Source organism: Schistocerca piceifrons, chromosome X, assembly GCF_021461385.2.
Source record: "Schistocerca piceifrons isolate TAMUIC-IGC-003096 chromosome X, iqSchPice1.1, whole genome shotgun sequence".
Lineage (NCBI taxonomy): Eukaryota > Metazoa > Arthropoda > Insecta > Orthoptera > Acrididae > Schistocerca > Schistocerca piceifrons.
In genome coordinates, this window is record NC_060149.1 from 74,174,165 (window position 1) to 74,188,195 (window position 14,031).

The following is a 14,031-nucleotide window of genomic DNA, read 5'->3' on the forward strand; positions in this document are numbered from 1 at the left end:
CCTCCATCGGTAATGCTGGAATTCAGTATGGTGTTGGCCCACCCTTAGCCTTGATGGCAGCTTCTACTCTCGCAGGCATACGTTCAATCAGGTGCTGGAAGGTTTCTTGGGGAATGGCAGCCCATTCTTCACGGAGTGCTGCACTGAGGATAGGTATCGATGTCGGTCGATGAGGCCTGGCGCGAAGTCGGCGTTCGAAAACATCCCATAGGTGTTCTATAGGATTCAGGTCAGGACTCTGTGTCCATTACAGGGATGTTACTGTCGTGTAACCACTCCGCCACAGGCCGTGCATTATGAACAGGTGCTCGATCGTGTTGAAAGATGCAATCGCCATCCCCGAATTGCTATTCAATAGTGGAAAGCGAGAAGGTGCTTAAAACATTAATGTAGGCCTGTGCTGTGACAGTGCACGCATAACAACAAAGGGTCTGACGGGACCACACCATAACATCACCGCGTCCGAATTTTACTGTTGGCACTACACACGCTGGCAGATGACGTTCACCGGGCATTCGCCGTACCCACACTCTGCCATCGGATCGCCACATTGTGTACCGTGATTCGTCACTGCACACAACGTTTTTCCTCCGTTCAGTCGTCCAGTGTTTACGCTCCTTACACCAAAAAATGGTTCAAATGGCTCTGAGCACTATGGGACTTAACATCTATGGTCATCAGTCCCCTAGGACTTAGAACTAATTAAACCTAACTAACCTAAGGACATCACACAACACCCAGTCATCACGAGGCAGAGAAAATCCCTGACCCCGCCGGGAATCGAACCCGGGAACCCGGGCGTGGGAAGCGAGAACGCTACCGCACGACCACGAGCTGCGGACCCTTACACCACGAGAGGCGTCGTTTGGCATTTACCGGCGTGATGTGTGTTTTATGAGCAGCCGCTCGGCCACGAAATCCAAGTTTTATCACCTCCAGCCTAACTGTCATAGTACTTGCAGTGGATCCTGATGCAGTTTGTAATTCCTGTGTGATGGTCTGGATAGATCTCTGTCTATTACTCATTAAGACCCTCTTCAACTGTCGGCGGTCTTTGTTAGTCAACAGACGACGTTGGCCTGCACGCTTTTGTGCTGTACGTGTCCCTTCACGTTTCCACTTCACTATCACATCGGAAACAGTGGACGTAGGGATGTTTAGGAGTGTGGAATCTCGCGTACAGACGTATGACACAAGTGACACCCAATCACATAACCACGTTCGAAGTTCGTGAATCCCGCAGAATGCCCTATTCTGCTCTCACGATATCTAATGACTGCTGAGGCCGCTGACATGGAGTACCTAGCAGTAGGTGGCAGCACAATGCAGCTAATATTAAAAACGTATGTTTTTGGCGGTGTCCGGATACATTTTATCACAGACTTTCCAGTAGCGCATTGAGTGTAGCGCGACAACAGGACACCGAACCCGGGCGCCACTTGACTGCTCGGCAGCACGTTGCATTCAGTGACGTCAGAGATGTATAGTTCGAGGAGTGCAAGGCTACTGCTGTGCGGCTTGTGACCACACAGTCAGCGCACTATAATCGCACCTTAAGAGAGGTTGCTAGAAGTATTTACCTCACTTATTCACAAATATCAGAAATGCCACCAGGAACGTCCGTCCTACAGCTGACGATGACCTCCTGATGATGTTTGTTGTAATGTTCTTTTAGGTTTTCACTCTTTCCAATACCTGTGAAATATGCCCGTTGAAACTAAAAACAAAAACGTGGGTAGTGAGCGTAGTATTTTTAATACAAGGGGGGAAATGAAATATTCCTTTATAGAGAATGACAACAAACCAATCTGTTATCTGTAACGAAGTTATTGCTGTTCGTAAGGAATACACCATTCATAGCCACTACCGAACAACACGTGGTGCACAGTTCGGTATGTTGAAGGACAAGGAGGCCGACCGCGGTGGCCGAGCGGTTCTAGGCGCTTCAGTCCGGAACCGCTTGACTGCTACGGTCGCAGGTTCGAATCCTGCCTCGGGCATGGCTGTGAGTGATGTCCTTAGGTTAATTAGGTTTAAGTTGTTCTAAGTTCAAGGGGACTGATGACTTCAGATGTTAAGTCCTATAGTGCTCAGAGCCATTTGAGCCATTTTTGAAGGACAATTGCCCGCATCTCGTGGTCGTGCGGTAGCGTTCTCGCTTCCCACGCCCGGGTTCCCGGGTTCGATTTCCGGCGGGGTCAGGGATTTTCTCTGCCTCGTGATTGCTGGGTGTTGTGTGCTGTCCTTAGGTTAGTTAGGTTTAAGTAGTTCTAAGTTCTAGGGGACTGATGACCATAGATGTTAAGTCCCATTGTGCTCAGAGCCATTTGAACCATTTTTTGAAGGACAAGGTTTGTGAACATGAACTCTAAACACTGAAACGTGGACATTCTTTTCAAAGAACGATTTTTAGGAAACGTGCTCGGAAAAGGGGAACCATTACAAAAGTAAGCTTACGAATTGCCAAAGAAATCGCCAAACAAGAAGGCCATTCACTGATGGTGACTACATAAACAGGTGCATTTTAATTACAGCTGAACTATTTCCTGACAAAACCGACCAACGTAATGTAGTTCCTCTTTCAGCAAATACACTGACGCGTCGGGTTAGGGATATCGTTCGCAATTTATAAAACAGTTACAAGAAAAGGCATCTAAGTTTCCTCGATACTCAATAGCCAGTGAAGAATTTATACATCCGCAATATTACTCAAGTGGTGCTGCTTTTTAGAGGTGTTAACACAGACTCCGAAGTTTCTGAAGAACTAGCAAATCTGATTTTCTTGCGTGGCACAGATCTGACAAATATGTGTGGCAAATATGCAGGATCAGTCGGAAGGCTAAACTCAGAATGTGATGCTAGTCGTGTTAACTAACGCTTAAAAATACACTGCGTTGTTCATCAGAAAGCACTTTGAGAAAATTTCAGTAGAAATGTCCTGTATGATGAAGCCTGTAATTTCTGTTGTCAGTTTCATTCGGTGTTATGGGTTCGAACACCGTCAATTCAAATCTTTCCTAGAAAAGATAGAATCATTGTCGTCTGGTCTCTCATACCACACGGCAGTAAGACACTTAATATGTGGCAAAACTTTGCCACTATCTTTTCCTTTGAAAACAGAGACTGAAATATCTCTGAGTAAGGAAAACAATCTTTTGCAAGTTCTATCGACAAAGAATAGTAATGGAAACTAACTCTCTTACCTGACGTTGCTCTCATTTGAACGGAATGACTTAAAACCTTTAAGGGGAGGACAATATTACCAATAAGCTTTATACAAATGTTAAAGCTTCCAGTCAGGAACGCAACGTCAGACAGAACATTTTGCTACACATCGCCAGCTGCCAGTTATTGAATACAGCCGGCCGTTGTGGCCGTGCGGTTCTAGGCGCTTCAGTCTGGAACCGCGAGACCGCTACGGTCGAAGGTTCGAATCCTGCCTCGGGCATGGATTTGTGTGATGTCCTTAGGTTAGTTAGGTTTAAGTAGTTCTAAGTTCTAGGGGACTAATGACCTCAGATGTTAAGTCCCATAGTGCTCAGAGCCATTTGAACTATCGCGCAAGCAAATTCAAGCAGCCCGCGACATACAGTTAGTGTCAGTTATTATATAGCGTAGATGACAGCGCAAGAGACTCCGTAGCCATTGGTACGGATTCGATCCTTACTACCGGCCGATGTCTAATTTTTGCATTGCTTTCTTGTTCGGTTTCAGGAAATCAATGAAGAAACCGTTTGGCGACATCGTCTGTGGATTGCACAACAGCCTGATTAGTTAACTTCAATGGTTAATAACTCTGAAACGGCGCAACGTATCGAATTTTTCTCTCGTCGACTATTAGTCCCACAGAAAAATAAACAGGTACTTTTCGTAGGAAATACCGTGTTCGAGGGGCTGTCAATAAGTAATGAGACTCATTTTTTCTGAAAGCAGTTTCGTTTTATTCAGGATTTCGATACACCATATTATTACCCACTTTTTGGCTAGTTCAATGCGACAGCCTTACGACATCTTACTAGGAGGGCCTCTATGTCCGCATGACAGCACTCTACTGATCGACGTCAATAACCTCCCTGTCATCCACTTGAAGTCAGAAGGTGTGATATCTGGATTTTAGGATGGATGAGGAAGAACAGTCCAATGTCGTTTTCTGAGTTCCTGCCTGTTACGCAGACTTTTGAGGCTTGCATTGTCATGGAGAAGAAGCAGTTCATTGTATTTTTGTGGTGACGAGCGCGCTGTTTCCTGAGGGCAGCACAATGCACTTCAGAGCGCCATGACGTTACCGGCTGAGTGTGCTGCTTTGAACTTATTCTTCAGAGGAGAAGTGGTGTGGCACCGCTCCATGGGCTGTCGTTTTGTTCCCTGTTCGAAGCAAAGAACTCATGTTTCATCGCCTGTGACGATGTCCGACAAAAAATTGTCACGAGTTGCCTCGTAACGCGCAAGCAATTCTGAACAGATTGTCCTTCGTTGCTCTTTATGGTCTTCTCTTAGCCGGCAAGGAACGCAGCGTCCCCGCACCACTGATTACTCCAACTGGTGGACGAGTGTGTACACACTACCGACATACACGTAGAGTTGTGAAGCGTGGTGCTTGATTGTGATCCGTCGATCATCTCGAACGAGAGTGTCCGCACGTTCCAACATTGTAGGAGTTACAGCTGCCTGCAGCCAGCCGGCACGCGGGAGATCAGACAGGTTTGCTCGACCTCGTTGCGATGATAACAGACGTCTCGCCCAACGACTCACCGTGCTTTTGCTCACTGCCAGGTCTCCGTAGACAGTCTGCAAGCGCCTACGAATATCTGCGATGGATTTCACCAAAGAAACCCAGTGATAACTCTCCGCTTGGAACGCACCTCCTTTACCAAAGCCATTTTGAAGGCCATGTATAGCACCGTCATCTATCGAAACTTCATGAAACAATAGTGGCTGAATCGGGAATATTCCACGATGTCCCACAACAAATTCCGCATTTTTTCAACCGAAACTGGCCAAGAATAAAAATGTATCGCATTACGTATTGAACGCCCTGTGTAGTTATAGTTTGTACTGGGATACGGTTTCACCAAAGGTCGTAGTTTTCAAGTTATTCAAGAAAAAAGTACAAATGTGACTTTCAGACGCACCCATACTCCCACAGTCAGCCTCCACCTGTATGTTGTGCTTGGCAGTACATGTTACCACTGCACAAAAATTTGCGACTGCACGAGTTATTTTCCACATTCGATCTTTTATGGCCTCGTTGACTGGCCTTACTACGCCATCGGTTTAGTCGAGCTCTATCGTAACACTCGTGTTTGTGTAAATTTAACCTAAAGGTTTTGTGAATTTTAACAGCATAAAGTACACAATTAGGTCGTTGTGTTCGTTAGGCCGTCTGAGGGAGATTTAGGAAAGAGTGGTTCACTTGTAAAGGAGACTGCGTATAGGACGCTGGTGCGACCTGCTCTTGAGTATTGCTCGAGTGTTTGGGATCCGTACCCGGTCGGATGGAAGCAAGACATTGAAGCCCTTCAGAGGTGGGTTGCTAGCTTTGTTACCGGTAGATTCCATACGTAAGTGTTACGTAGATGTTTAGGGAAATCGAATGAGAATCCGTGGAGGGAGGACGACGTCCCTTTCGAGGAACATTAGTGAGAAAATTTAGTGAACAGGTATTTGAAGGTGACTGCAGAGCGATTCTACTGCCGCCAACATATATTGCGAGTAAGTACCACGAAGATTAGATACGAGAACTTGGGGCTCATACGAATGCATATAGATAGTCCTTTTTCCCTCCCTCTATTTGCGAATGGAATAGGAAAGGAAATGAGTAGTAGCAGCACAGGGTACCCTCCGCTTGGTCACATTTAGGTACAGCTTGAGAATGAGGCATCATTCGAAACCTAAAGCAGTGCATAAAGTTTAAAAAAGCTGCTCTGGTCGAATGTTATCACAATAGTATGCATCTTCCATTTTTGTTTGCAATGGAATGTCTTGGTGATGTGAAGAAAGAGTTCTCTTCCAGGTTCTCAGATTTAGATGACCATTACAAAAAGATCCAAATTTTCCAGAAGCCCATTTCTTGTGAAGTGTTCAGACACTGCAAATGGAAATTATTGATCTGCATGCTGATGACACTATGAAGACCACGGTTGAAGAAAGAAGTCCTGTTCACTTTTACAGATTTATAAGAAGAAAACTCCCTCAAGATAGAAGACTTTGCATGACGTTTATTATATGAATTTGGCACTACTACAGGTATGGATAAGTGTTTTATTTACAGATCTAAATAGACAAGTAACCTGGGTAACAAACATCTACGAGATATTTTACTTATACAACAGGTTACGTTAGTCACAGCTTGAGAACAATTTGGATCAAAAATGAATTTCACACCTCTAAGTGAAGGGGAGAGTGTTGCATCTAGAGGATAGTGTACCTGGGCACACATGCTGTTTCTTTGGTCGGTACTGCAGTCAAGTGGCTGAATTTAGAATTGCATGAAGGAATGCGCGCTAGAGTCCGACATAAGCAGTTTCCGCCATTTTCTACAGTTTTTGTTGTTGCTCGACATGAGGTTGTGTTTTGTACAGCATTTGTAAATATTTAATGTTCTAAACATTTAAGTATGGCATAGTATATTAAAGCTATTTGGATAATATTGTTAATTTTTCATTTACAGAATTTCATGCAAGTAAAATTCTACGTACTCTTAGAACTATTTATATATTGGGTTGGCGGTTAAGCCATACCTTCTCCGTTGTGCACCATCTTGTACCTTAACACAGGTGGGTTTTTACCATGGAACATTTGAGATTCGTAAATTAGCTGGGTTTCGTTAATGTCCTAACAATCTTACCAGTCTTGAAAATTGATTTCAGTATCAAAATGTATTTAACTTGTAACTGATTTCTTATAATAATTCTGCTTAATTTGGTTTCACTTACTGATTATTGGTGTGCAGTAGAGTAATAATGTAACTGACAGACGACTAAAAACAGTATTGACAAGATTTTATCGATTTCAATGGTTTCAGATGTCAACAGAATTTTATCACATCAGGAAAAACCGCCCTTTTCCTGAGCAATTTTTGTAATTTCAGAGAGAGGCTGCTGCACACAAAGTGACTGCTCATTTAAAATGCAGTAGAAAATGTAATAAACTTCTATTACACGGCAAAGTTCTGAAAAGTGCTCTCAGTGTATAACTCTCTCCTCTGCTAAAGAGTAGTAAAGTGTACCTGAGGTTTTCACTGAATATTGTGCTTATGTTAAACAACAATACGCTTCGTTATAATTTTCTTCTTGAATTTCTGAGAAAACGTTATCCGTCCGCCCCCCCCCCCCCCCCCACTAAGAATCAAAACTTAATATGTGGCCCTCTGACGTAGTTCGCCAGTCCCTTTATGTTCTTGACTATTTAAAAGAAGAAATAGAGCGCTGCTATACAATTTATCATGATCTTGGCAGTTGAGATTTTGAACAGTTCCTGTTTAAAAAAAGTTCTGTATTGTTACGTACGTGACTGCACTATGAAAATGTTGCTGCGTTACTCTTTGCAGAGGGGAATACTCAGACTGACAGGTGTGTGCAGAACGACGCCAGTAGGGTCCCTTATATTAATGTTGAGAATATACTTTATAGACATGTAGATACCAAGCAGAGGAACCCTGTATATATCCACAAGGCACAATGTAGATTCAGGGCAGTCAATAGCAGGCGAGGTGCTAGTTAGGGGAGAGGCACTACTGAGATGGGAGGACAAGTAATGACAACAAATTGAGGAAAATACGTGTTTTGGTCATAGGAAATCAACAAATTAAGTTCCATCAACGACGAGGTCACTGGTGACGGAAACTAGGTCTGATGGGGAAGGAAATCAGCAGTGCCGTCTTCAAGGAACCATCCCGGTATTTGCCTACGTGATTCAGAAAAATAACCGAAAATCTAAAATTTGGATAATCGCACAAGGATATGAACTACCATCCTTAGGATTAAGACTAGGCCACCTCGCGGAATGCTAGCACCTCTGCCAGTCTAGTGCATTTCTTATTTGGGGGCCGACCGGGGTGGTCGAGCGGTTCTAGGCGCTACAGTCTGGAACCGCGCGACCGCTACGGTCGCAGGTTCGAATCCTGCCTCGGGCATGGATGTGTGTGATGTCCTTAGGTTAGTTAGGTTTAAGTAGTTCTAAGTTATAGGGGAGTGATGACCTTAGAAGTTAAGTCCCATAGTGCTCAGAGCCATTTGAACCATTTTTTCTTCTTTGGGGATGGACCCCACCCCTGATATCTACACAGAATTAAGAGAAAAGTAAGTGACGACTGTGCGTGTGCGTGTTGTGATATTGTAATACCGGAACACAGCATTCTCCGTTGTAGGGCAGAGTTCAAAGGGTGGCCATGAAGTCCCATTATCATTCCGGAAAAGCGTAACTTGGAAACTACTAAAGATAGAGTATCTTGGTTTCTCGTAAAACGTGTAGCAGCTCTCAGTCTTTTTTTTCTTGGACCTTTGTTGCAAATTTGAGTTAGACTACGTCAAAACGGCGACACAGAGGAGATGCCACACCGTGTCATCTGGTACACAGAATCCAAATCTGTGACAACGGTACTGCGTAATTAACGACGTCAGAATGGAAGGGCACCATCGGCAAAGACAAACATAATGAGGTGGTTTAAAAACTTTGGAGAGAGAGTCAGTGTGTCTCAAGTGCGTTTTGTTCCATGCTGCCCTTCATAGGTGCTGACAATAACTACCTGACAATGTGCCTGTTTTCAGATGGAGCAACGTTCTCCATTTCTGGACACGTGAATCGCCACAACATTAGGAAATGAGGCTCTGTAAAGCCACAAAACACACATGAACACATCAGTTATGGCCTGAAGCTTAATGTTTGGTATGGCCTAATGTACGATACGGTGATTGGCCCATTTCTCATTGCAGAGAAAAACAAAACGGGAAATGTTTACCTGGACATGCTCCAGCAGTTCCTGTTAACACAGAACGAAGAGCTGCAGCTCTTTCAGCACGACAGTGCAGCCCAAAATTGGAGTTCGAACGTGCAGGATGTGCTGCATGACATTTCCTAAGAGGTGGATAGGTTGTGATGGTTCTATCGCATGGCCTACCCGCTGTCCCGATGTCACGCCATTAGACTTCTTTTTGTGAGTTACAGACTTCTTTTATGTGGGGTTACGTCAAGCTTCGCGAGTACACAACACCAGTCAGTGCCATTGTTACCTTTCGTGCAGGAATCAATGAAACTGTAAGACCTGTTGATATTACAATGCTGAACTCTAATGTCGCCTAAATGTTCTACGAGCAACGAATGGGCGCACTTGAAATTGGCATGGCAGTTTTTTTTTTTTTTTTACGTTTTGCAACAAGCCACGATTCTAATAGTCCCCAAGCTATGATTTTCTGAAATGATAACAGGATGTTATGGACACATGGACAAAAAAATGGCTCTGAGCACTTTGGGACTTAACATCTATGGTCATCAGTTCCCTAGAACTTAGAACTACTTAAACCTAACTAACCTAAGGACATCACACAACACCCAGTCATCACGAGGCAGAGAAAATTCCTGACCCCGCCGGGAATCGAACCCGGGAACACGGGCGCGGGAAGCGAGAACGCTACCGCACGACCACGAGCTGCGGACACGCATGGACACCCTGGATATTACTGGAAAACGAGTGAACGGCAGTGCCACTGTGGATGCATGGTTCCCATCAGATCACCGAAGTTAGGCACTGTCGGGTGTGGCCAGCATTTGGATGGGTTACGGTCGGGAGGTATGCTGCGCGCTGTTGATAATGTTCCCTTTGCCTTTACAGCAGAGGGGACAGCAGGGATGGCTGTGTAAAGTTCCTGATCACCAGTCTTTGCGCCAATGCCCTGAATTAAATTCCAAACATCTTCAAGTGTCTCGTGAGCGAGTGGACGCGACTCTGTTGATGGTGATCCGTCTGTCGCATGGGTACGCTAAACTCGGAGTCCCCCTTACTTACGAGAGGAGTAGGCTACGTGTCGGCAACAGGTTCCACCCTCTCCCTTGAATCATCGTCCAACACATACATGACACCACGCTGCACACACACCCATTACAGTCATTTACACTTAATAGTTACCCTTAAACCACACACAACGCCCATACTTCGCGAACGAAGGATGCCCACGAGTGCGAAGGATAGAAAACACCTTTTCATTTCAGGAGGCTGAACCTACCCTTCGGAGTGTCCGTGCCAATTATGACATACGAATTTAGTACAAGACGCGCAATACGATATTCCTAGGACAAGAATATGCAACGGTAGCAGGAAGCTGGAATGGCTGCCACCACAAGGGCGCTACATTGCAAGCACGGACATTCCACAGAAGACGGTGATGATGCGGCTCTCGTATAACTAATGTGATAAGATAAAGCGAAATGTACTCTTTCTGAATTATCAGCAGTTACGGACTTCGCTGGTGCATGCTCGTGGAGATCGGACTAATGGTAATTCCTGAAATTCTGTCCCCGAAGCCCAAGAAGATGGCGACCATGCCTGCTCAGTGTATAATCATATAATCATGCACGGCGCACGTTTTAGCCCTCCTGGATCGTATGACATACAGGCCGTTCAGGCTGTCTCGCTGATTTGAGTTGAAAAAATCCCGCCGAGTTGAGACGGATGGCGCGCTTTGCCGCTCCGTCGCTTCCCAAGCTGTGTTACGTCCTGTGCCCATCTGTGAAGCCAGGTACCCATTCACCGTCCCTGTCATTTGACTATCTATACAGGGGCACGTTAGCGGCAGTTTTAATGAATGTTCGAACTAGCATGCTTCACCGTAGTGTATGGGTATACCATGCTCACAATAGCATTTATTTATTGCTTTATTTGTTTGTTTACTACTGTACACCTGTTAATATTGCATCTGAATATTACAGGGAGGCAATGCACCAGTGAAATCCGTAATTGCTGATAACAATAGCTCCTAGATTTAGAGTCTAAGAATGCAGGCTGCACAGCGCAGAGCTGGCGCAAATAGGCAGGTAGGGTGAGCGCAGTTGCTGTCAGACATGATCGCGCTCTGCTTTTTGAACGTTATATTTTTTATTATACCAATTAAAGTTTATAAAGTGTATGAATTAACTCTGGTATGGCACACAGTATTGTCTTTTATGTTTCGTCAAATGATGATTTCTATTGAAGCTCATCGTCTATTAATTCGACATGGGTAAGATGAATTTGCGTTCACCATTTAAGTAGAACCCCTTCGTAATCATCCAGAGCTTTTATTTTCAACAAGTATGATTTTCATGGTGATATAATTGTCGCGGTTATTACGACTGCAAATCGGGAGGGACTATTCCAAGTGTTAGTTTATCCACTCCTTTTACCTCCAGCTAGTTACAGTACTCACACAGGTACATTTTTACTAACAAAATTTAGTCTTTCTGGCAGGAAATTTCGCACTTCACGTGAATGTGTAATAATACAATTGACGGACAAATAACACACAAACATTTGACGATAGCTGTGTGTCGCTATAACGCAACGTTTCAATAAATATTTGAAAACAAGCGTGACTGACACTAAACTAGTGTCATCTTGTAAATATCGCAATACAGTCGCGGACCTCAACCAATTCCTCGCAACATAGACAAATGTAAGTAAACCAAGGACTTTATTTGCGCCATACCATCCAAGTTTACCTCAGACTAAGCTTTCATATTTTCGAAACATGGAAGTTTGAATCGAAGACAAATTACACAAAATATGCCACTTATGTTTTAGGAAGTTACTTTTCAGTGAGGCATCTGGTCGATTCAGGCCCAACCACAGAATGCCTTATTGCATCGCTGTGATTCACGTTTCGCAACTCGTTGCGAATATCAGATGTGAGTAATACTGTAGTTTGCGTTCGAGACTGCTCCTAAATTTATAAATTTAACATTATGATGTCACATACCTTGCCCCGCCCAATCTAGCGTTCATAACCAGGGTGAGGACCGTTGCTATTCACAATATACATAAATGACCTTGTGGATAACATCGGAAGTTCACTGAAGCTTTTTGCGGATGATGCTGTAGTATACCGACATAGCATACCGACAATCTTTCTTTCCACGAACAATACGAGACTGGAACAGAAGGGAGAACGGATAGAGGTACTCAAAGTACCCTCCGCCACACACCGTCAGGTGGCTTGCGGAGTATGGATGTAGATGTAGATGTAAGGACAGATTCAACCCCCACATCCTTACTAGGAAGATCTGGCCAGAGATAATCAAAAGAACGGCGTAAGCTATAAAAGCACAGGCTGAGGTAGAATTGTTGTGAAGGACAAGACCGAAGGTTGTAAAAGCAAGGGCGACTTACCTCTGAGTACCTGGGAACAGACGTCGCAGGGAGTGATCTTCCGGTAGGTGTACTCTTGCAAGGAGTGCGAGCCGCTGTCCGGGCCCGCCGCCGCTTCTTTCCTGCAATACAAGCAACACACGGATTGAAATACCATCCTCCACTCCAAGTGTAGAGCAACGCAAAAGTTTCATATTCTCGAAATAGGATTGTGGAAAGTTAATGAATTTAAGTTTGTGTGATGTTCAACATCACAGCCTCTAAATATCCTCAGGCCCTTGGTCTAAACATTTGTAAATTTAGAATTTGAGTTTTAGAAAAATACTTGTTAAAAATTATCTTAGTAATTCCTGTAGTTTTTCAAGAAATATATATAACGCTGCAGAGACAACGTATTGATATACTAAGTACAGAAAAAATGCCAAATGAACTGCGTGAGAAATTTTTTCGTATTTACAAATACTTAGGAAAATTAGTCACTATGGCATTGGAATACCATTACATTTACGTACTGAACAAGCCTACATAATTATTGCACGACATGTGAAGTTACAGAACTGTAGCATAAAGAACTCTCAAACTATTACAATACCGAAAACAAAAATACATACGAAAAACAGTTGCTAATTATTTGTTTTATCAAAGATTTGTACTTAAAATGAATCTTTATAAGCACCCGACCAACATTGTCTTTCTCACTTTCTTCGAACAGGCGTTACAGGTAGTATGATATTAGTGAGTGGAGCTTCATTTATCGAATTAAAACATTTAAATATAATATCATTGCCGAAAGATGATGAGGATGATGTTTATCAAACGACACGTATTGAGGACGAGAGTACACGACTATAAGCCTGGGAGCCGGTGTTAATTAAAGCTTTAGCTTGTCTTACGCCTGTATAGCAATGTTGAAAATTGTACCGGTTGATCATAATCTGATTAATGGGTGCGAAGCGACCTATTTATTTTCTGTTTATACTATCTCCTTGCGAATGAACCAGAGGAAGTCGTCCTTAGATGTGGCGAATATCCGCTCTAAGACAAGTAGGTGACACACCAAGAAGGAACAATCCGAACTGGACGGAGATCGGTAGATGTGATGTACGTGTACAGACAAACGAATGACTACAGTGTCAAAAAATGGATGATTTATTCACGTGAAAGAGCTTCCGAAATTGAGCAAGTCCATAAAACTTTGGTCCACCTCTGGCTTTATGCAAGCAGTTATTCGATTTCCCATTAGTTGACAGAATTATTGGATGATATGCAAATGATAAGCTTTGCAGAGTATTCACACAAGGTTGGCGCCGGAGGCGAAACCTACAACGTGCTGACATGAGGACAGTTTCCAACCGATTTCTCATACACAAACAGCAGTTGACCGGCGTTGCCTGGTGAAACATTGTTGTGATGCCTCGCGTACGGAGGAGAAATGCGTACCATCACGTTTCCGACTTTGATAAAAGTCTGATTGTAGCCTATCACGATTTCGGTTTATCGTATCGCGACATTGCTGCTCGCGTTGGTCGAGATCCAATGACTGTTACTCGATTGTCGATTGGATTAGTCGATTGGAATCAGTGGGTTCAGGAGGACAATACAGAACGCCGTGCTGGATCCCAACGGCCTCGTATCACTAGCAGTCGAGATGACACGCGTCTTATCCGCATGGCTGTAACGGTTCGTGCAGCCAC

The 14,031-nt window shown here is 43.9% G+C and overlaps 1 protein-coding gene across 1 annotated transcript in view; it reads right to left on the reverse strand.

The window, feature by feature from the left end:
* LOC124722181 overlaps positions 1 to 14,031 on the reverse strand; it is a 997,523-nt gene that overhangs the window by 305,956 nt on the left and 677,536 nt on the right. Inside the window, exon 11 of the mRNA XM_047247381.1 lies at positions 12,359 to 12,459. Coding sequence (XP_047103337.1) covers positions 12,359 to 12,459 — 101 coding nt within the window. The remainder of the gene's footprint in view (positions 1 to 12,358; positions 12,460 to 14,031) is intronic.